Here is a 7,425-nt window from a genome sequence, read left to right as displayed (position 1 = left end):
TAAACAGGGCCAAACTCTTTTCTTGTCCGAGATTTATAGCTATATCTATTGATCGGTATCTTTCAAAATACATGTATGTACCTGCTATACAATATCAAATACATTTTTTTGAAGGGTAGAGTACCAAATACATTTACCTACCTGATATGGAATATTAAATATTTTATTAATTGTGTTAAGCCAAGCCAGGTTACTTTGTCATGGCCGGACTCCTTTTCCGTCCAAGTGGATCTCTTTCCAATAGATTTTTTTATCATGTTGAATATATTGCCATGAACTCTTCTGATTATTTTAGACCGTTAGATCTTCATAAAATCTGACGGTGCAAATTCTTCTCTTTTTTAAATTAGTGAGAATTTCTAGACCTCTCGGCGAATGAGGTGGCTTCTTTGGACTTTTTTAACACTCCTTTATTAATATAATAGATATAATCCTTTCGTCATTTCGTGCTCGGACTCGAAGTGCATTTGCCTTCCTCTTCCTGTTCCTCTAGTCATGTCGAGACCGATCTGGCGCGGCGTAGACTCCACCTCAGCAGCACTGAGAGGCCTTGCCGCATTGACTTCAGGTCTTCCAGCTGCGTTAAGGGCCAGCAGAAACAGTGGCAGGGCAAGAGCGCACTCTCTGCTGCTCGCAATGGGGGAAAAGGATCCGCCGTAGTTCGGCAGCCTGCAGTTGGGCCATTGACAGGTGGGCCTGCATGTGTGGGGCCCACGTGTCAGGGACACCACTGCAGGGCACTCAACTGCAGCGGATCTCGTTCCGCAATGGGGTGCATGATGCGTCCTCTTTTGAGCACCCTTCTTTCGATGACCTGATCCGTTTATACTTTCCCCTTGCCATGCGTCCAAGAACAGCGGAGCGGAGTGCTAGCAGCAGCAGCATCCAGCATGGGCTGCTATTCGGAGGTCAAACGAATCTGTCCCATTTGGCCATTTCTCCACCTCGACAAGCAAAGGATCTACCTCCCTGTGCTTAGTCCGTAGTGAGTAGTGACACAGGCTCTGATGAGACACGAAACGGGGCCATATACAGAGGAGGTAGCTTGGGTTGGGGGAAACGCAACGCAATGCACGATTGCAAAGCTGGAACCTGCTAGCTCCTCGCCAATGGCCATGGTGGACGCGCCTGACTTGGCTTTGGCGATGCCAATGCAGTTCGAGAACAGTGGAGACTGACACACGAGACATGCCTTTTCCGCGGCTTCCTCTTCGCCTTTGCGTTTCTCCTTTTGTGAGACAGAGGAGAGACGACGCCGGAAAGGGGGGTCCAACGGCGAGGCGGAAAAGAGAGGGGCAGGGATCGGAGAGGAGATACACCTAGTGCCTAATCTCTTATCCGATATGCTGATCATCCGGGGCGCTTTACACGGCAGCAAATTGCGCGCCGAGGTTGGTGCGGGCGCCCGTCGTCGCTGCTTTTGCTTCCGCCCGAAGACAAAGCCGAGTCGACCAGAGCCCCATCGAATTGAGGTAACGAGCACCGTTCAGCTTGGCACTGCAATGCAGCAAGTCATCAGTTCTTAGTTTGTCTTTCAAGGACCGGGGATACACTCTGCAGCTTTGTGTTTTCGCTACTAGTCTATCCATCCATGATCTTGCATGGGCTAGTTAGAGATATCTAACAATTATCTATCTTACGCTTTCTTTAACCAATTAAATAATATTCTAATCCAGTATGATAAAGATACATATTTATTATTATGTAATTATAATAAATGTGATAGATTTTGTTATTAATAATTTTTTTTACTTTGCATCGCACCTCCATATATGTTTGATATATATTTAGTTGAGCACTTTGTTAATCTATGTGAACAATATAAAAATTGGTATTCTTATCTCTTCTCTTATACATAAATATATGATTAATATTTAATATATTAATAATGATAAATAAATAATTTATAATTTTATATTGATGCGCTTTAAAATTTTATACACGGGCTGAGGTTGGTTGCAAGCGTGTTGGGTCGCACATGCTGGAGCACACGCGCGCGCGCTCATGCAACTCCGCGCGCGCTCATGCAACTCCCCGATCTGCAATATCATTTTCACGCGAAAAGCTAGGTACTACGAACAGAACGTCCGGATTGAAATATCTGTCTAGAGAAGGAGCTTTTCGTGTCGCCGAACGGTGGAAAGGAACACATTTTTTCATTCCTCTTAATGGTCGGTCAGGTGCTTGTAATTCTCATTCCTCTTAATAAAATATGTGCTCAGACACGTTCGCGAAAAAAAAACGGTGGAAAGGAAGGGCTGCCGAACGCTGCTCTGGAGACCGGCCGGATCGAGCGCAGAGCCGCAGAGTCTCTGATCTGACGCCGTTCCAGAAAAAAAAAAAGCAGCAGCCGCGACGATCCAGCGTTGCAACGGCGCGATCGGTGTTGACTCTCGCCGAAAACGATGCTACCACGCCGTGTCCCTTGCATCCGACACTCCCCAGTACGTGTACCTGTCGTTGCGTTTTCACTTTTAAGGACGGACGAGACGAGAGTATAGATGTCCATCCGAGCGGCCCGGCACAGCCTGAGCCCGGGCCCGCCCTGGCCCGTTCACCTCCGGGCCGTGCGTGGCCCGGCACTATTCTTCAGCGGGCCGTGCCGGGTCAACCCACGGGCTCCGCCGACGGTCAGGCATGGGCCCACAGGCCTGTTTCGTGTCGGGCCAGCCCGCGGAGCCCGGCCTGCTTGTCGAGCTCGGGCCACCAGCGGCCCACGATGGGGGAGCCGACGACAGCGAGGCGCGGCCGCGCGGGTCGCGGCCTCGCAGGAGGAGGCGTGGCGGAGTGCGACAGCGGCGGGGAGGCAAGAGGAGAGGAAGTGCGGTGCTCGGCGGAGTTGCTTGTCGGCCGCGGGAGGAGGCTCGGCACTCGGCGGAAAGGCGGCGGAGAGGCGAGACCGTGAGAGGAGATCTAGGGTTAGCCGGCTAGGGTTGCGGGAGGAGGCGGCGGAGAGGCGACGCGGAGACGAGGAAGCGCGGGGCGGAGACGAGGAGGCGGAGGTCGACGCCGTGGAGCCGAGGAGGCTGCGGCCGGCGAGGCGGAGACGAGGAGGGGTGCGGGGCGGAGATGAGGAGGTGGCGGGGGTGCGGTGCGCCGACGAGGAGGTGATGGGGGAGGGCGCAAACTCGCTGTCTCGCGGAGACGAGGAGTCGGGGCGGGGGTCGGGGAGGAGGGGAGGGCGCTATGGAGGGGGGGTGGGCGGCGGGGCGCTGGGCTGTGTTGTGCTGTGGGCTGTGCTCCTGTGCTTTTGGAGTTAGCGGGCCGCTACCGTACCGGCCTGCTAACTCTATGCCGGGCCGTGGGCTGGGGCGACGGCCCAAGCCCCGGCATGAGGAGCGGGCCGGGCCAGTCCGAGCACGGTTTGAACCGGGCTGGGCCGTGCTTAGGCTAGGCCAAATTGGCCGTACTTCGGGCGGACTAACGGGCTACGGGCTGCATGGACATCTATAGACGAGATCCAGGCAGCCCTGCAGGGCTGGACGAGCAGGACCGGCCGACGCCCAGGCACCAGCGAGCCTGATACCTGTTCCGCGACCGGTTCTCTGTGCCGGAAACGGAGGAGGCCTGACGACACCACCCGCCGGCCCTGCGAACGACGGATCGTGTCGGGCCGAATCCGCCATGGGCGTTGCCTCCCGTCCCGTGCCGCCCACCCAAACCGACGACGGCGGGTGTGTGACGCCGCGCGCAGACAGAGGCCAGCGCCACGGCGAAAGGCAGGCGACCGCCACGCCCGAACGGAGCCGAGCAGCCGACGCCAGCGCGAGGCCCGGGGAGCTGAGGTCACCGCGGCTGATCGCGAGGGCTCACCCGCCGGCCTGTCCAAGAGCACACCAGTGTTGCGCCGAGAAAAAATAGCTTAGCACGGATCGATGGGGCGGCCGCCAAACGAATCGAGTGCCCCCACGGGAACAAACCATCGGAGGATGGTCTGCCATTCGTCGTCTCCTCTGCCAACGGCCGCCATGCGATGCTGCTTGACCTGCTTCGTTTCATCACGCTACATGCATGACACTCCTGACCAAGTCATCAGTTTTGTTTCTCTTTGGAAAAAAAAAGAAAAGAGGACAGAAGAAATCAAAGTCATAGAATAAGTGCACGAGGAGGTAAAGGAGCGTAAAAATCCCCAATCTTATCATCTTTTGAGAGACCTCCCTCCGCTCCGATTGATATCTGTGCACATATCATTGCTCGCCATGAGGAGGGAAAGGAACCGGGGGAAAAAGGGAGCTCGGAGTGGCGAAGGCCGCTGACGTCATCATGATCTATAAATGGCCAGGTGTGCAACGGAGTGAGCCTACAGCCTACACCAACCCTCCCCTCTCCGCCAGTCCTCCCACTCCGCAGTCTTGCACTGCACGACCCCGGTGCTGGTGGGCAGTGGCGCCACATCCTCCCTCCTCCGCCGGCTTCGCCTCTCAGCCAACCGCCGCTGCTTACCCCATATAGTTAGCTCAAACTGCCATTTCAAGCACTTGCCGGTCACCCTTGCCAAAATTGATGAGCCTCCTGTTCCTGTCTGGCACAAGCATTTAAAAATTGCTGGAGCTCGATTTCGTAGAAAGTCAGTGTCCGATGGCTTCTTTGATCAGCTCGTCGGCTTCAGTTCTCAGCCTGTCGTTCGTGATCCTGTCGACCTTTCAAGGTACTACTGGCAATGGTGGATCTTTGGTTTTTCCTGTTGAGTTTTGAGCTTCAATTCGTACGTGTCGCCCCGCATCAATCCATGGTTTTCTCGATCTTACCGATGGAATGTCTGACCGACTGTCATCTGTGCGCCCAGGGGCGGTGGCCGGGATCACGTTCACGTTCACGAACCGGTGCGGCGGCACGGTGTGGCCGGGGGTGCTGGCCAACTCGGGGAGCTCGCCGCTGCAGACGACGGGGTTCGCGCTGGGCGCGGGCGAGGCGCGGTCGCTGACGGTGCCCGCGGGGTGGTCGGGCCGGTTCTGGGCGCGCACGGGCTGCGCCTTCGACGCGTCCGGCAAGGGGTCGTGCGCGACGGGGGACTGCGGGTCCGGCGAGGTGGAGTGCCACGGCCGGGGCGCCGCGCCGCCGGCGACGCTGGCGGAGTTCACGCTGGGCGGCAGCGGGGGCAAGGACTACTACGACGTGAGCCTGGTGGACGGGTACAACCTGCCCATGGTGGTGGAGGCGGCAGCGCCCGGGTGCCCCGTGACGGGGTGCCTGGTGGACCTCAACGAGCGGTGCCCCGCGGAGCTGCGCGCCGGGCAGGGGCCGGCGCAGGCGTGCCGCAGCGCGTGCGAGGCGTTCGGCCGCCCCGAGTACTGCTGCAGCGGCGACTACGGCAACCCGGACACGTGCCGCCCCTCCGTCTACTCGCAGATGTTCAAGACGGCGTGCCCGCGCTCCTACAGCTACGCCTACGACGACGCCACCTCCACCTTCACCTGCACCGCCACCGACTACTCCATCACCTTCTGCCCGCCGCGAGCCGGCACGCCCAACAGGTAACAAACGAACGCCGCGCCACCCCTGCTTTGCGTGCGCACCGTGTCCAACAATCCCTTTTCGATTTGGTCTCGCTGCAGAGCCAAACCTTTCCAGCCAAACGCCTTTCCTAGCATCTGCTGCTTGAAAAATCAAACACGGTCAAGGAAGGCCCTCTCTGCACTTGCTTGAGGCAACAGCACAGCAGTATTGGGAGATTTCTTTTGCATTGGGATTTTTTTTTTCCTTTTGGAGGGACAGATTTTTACACTGGGGATATGGCGTGGCAGAAGCCCATGGTTGACACTGACGGACGTAATGGCCGGAGAATATGATAGGAGCATCTCCAACCTCCCGGATTGCTTAGAAAATATTTTTTTTTGTTGGCAACAGAAGCATCGAAATGGGATGGGGAAAGGAGGCGCTTTAAATTGTTCGCCTCGCTTCTTTTGCCGCCACCGCCTTTGTTCCTTCCCCAGTCACCAGTCCCCTCGCTAGTGGCGGTTGAGTTAAAAGTCGCCCGTGCCTAGTTGGCACAGCAAGCCATGGATAGCCCAAGAAAAGCTTCGAATCTTACCACTCACAGTTCGTCGATCGATCTTTGCTTATGAGAATGTTCAATGTTGTATGGCCGAATCGTTCTGATCAGAGCCATGTCGGCGACATTTCTGCAGCCAGAAGGCGACCAAGGACCCCTCGCCGAGGCCCAACGACGTGCAGCTGGAGGGCGACTCCTGGCTGGCGAGCCTGGCGACCGGCGAGATGGACGGCGCGACGTCGACGGCGGTGGCGTCGTTGCAGCTCCAGGCCGCGTTTGCCACGGCCGCAGTCGTTGCCTTGCTGATATGACGGAAGGGGCTCGCAGCCCTCGCGTGGCGAGACGGCGGCTCTCGATCGGCAGCGGGAGTGGCCGGAGTCGCTTTCGGGATTCAATACAGGATTGGAGCAAGTAGGATGAAGACGTGAAGCATATTCCTTTTAGCCTTTTGTCTTGTGGATAGAGGAGTTGACGAGGTGGCAACTATACAGCTTCTAGTGCTACGGTGACGGTGTCGGTCAACAAGCACGCTCTGCATTAGGCCCTGTTTAGATGTTTACCCTTTAACCTTGTAAACGCAAAAAAAAACATCACATCGAATGTTTTAACACATGCATGAAGTACTAAATGAAGTCTATTTATAAAACCTTTTGCATGAATGGGCTGTACATCACGAGACGAATCTAATGAGCCTACTTAATACATGATTTGCAACAGTGATGCTACAGTAACCATCCGCTAATTATAGATTAATCATGAATTAGTTAGCATCATTAAATTCGTCTCGCGATTTACAACCCATCTGTGCAAAAAATTTTGTAAATAGACTTTATTTAATACTTCAAATTAGTAAGATTCTATCGCAAATTTTTTTGCGTTGGAACTAAACACAGCCTTAGTTTATTTTCGATCCCTTCAGCAACACACATGTCACTCCAGTTTCTTTTTTTCCCTGTATACACTGTTTATTTATTTCCTTATTCTTCTTCTATCTCTTCTTGTCACATGCAGCATTCTAAGTAGAGAAGTATAGCAAGATTTAGCACACCTACTCGCCATGTCTTGATTTGGTGTTTTACTTTTCTGAAAGTTTGAGATATGGATGACACCAAGGACTTTGATATTCCTTGACATTTGTTCTCGCTCACTTCTTATGCTTTCCAACACTGAGTTTGAGATGTTAATGACAACCAAGGATTTCTTGTTTTTGAAGTTTTTTCCTATAGCAACCTTTTGAAGTTTAAACACAGATAAGAATCTCCTAGAAAGAGCAAGATTTGATCGATACTGTTATTTGAGTGATCATCACAGTTCATTTAGATACGGTGAATCAGCTAAAAAGAAAACGGGGGTGCAGATCTTAATTTCAAAGGATCCGTGGGCCCACGGAGATATGGTCATCAGAAGGAAAAGGTAAATGATCACATATACAT

The 7,425-nt window shown here is 54.2% G+C and overlaps 1 protein-coding gene across 1 annotated transcript; it reads left to right on the top strand.

The window, feature by feature from the left end:
• Window positions 1–4,259: 4,259 nt before the first annotated feature.
• On the top strand, window positions 4,260–7,162 carry LOC120685495 (thaumatin-like protein 1). The gene is made up of 3 exons (XM_039967455.1): window positions 4,260–4,648; window positions 4,787–5,474; window positions 6,129–7,162. The coding sequence occupies exons 1-3, from the start codon at window positions 4,579–4,581 to the stop codon at window positions 6,301–6,303; spliced, it is 933 nt and encodes a 310-aa protein (XP_039823389.1). The 5' UTR covers window positions 4,260–4,578; the 3' UTR covers window positions 6,304–7,162.
• The last annotated feature ends 263 nt before the right edge of the window (window positions 7,163–7,425 follow it).

The sequence above is a fragment of the Panicum virgatum genome, chromosome 2K (genome assembly GCF_016808335.1).
Source record: "Panicum virgatum strain AP13 chromosome 2K, P.virgatum_v5, whole genome shotgun sequence".
NCBI lineage: Eukaryota > Viridiplantae > Streptophyta > Magnoliopsida > Poales > Poaceae > Panicum > Panicum virgatum.
This window is presented reverse-complemented; position numbering and strand designations above follow the sequence as displayed.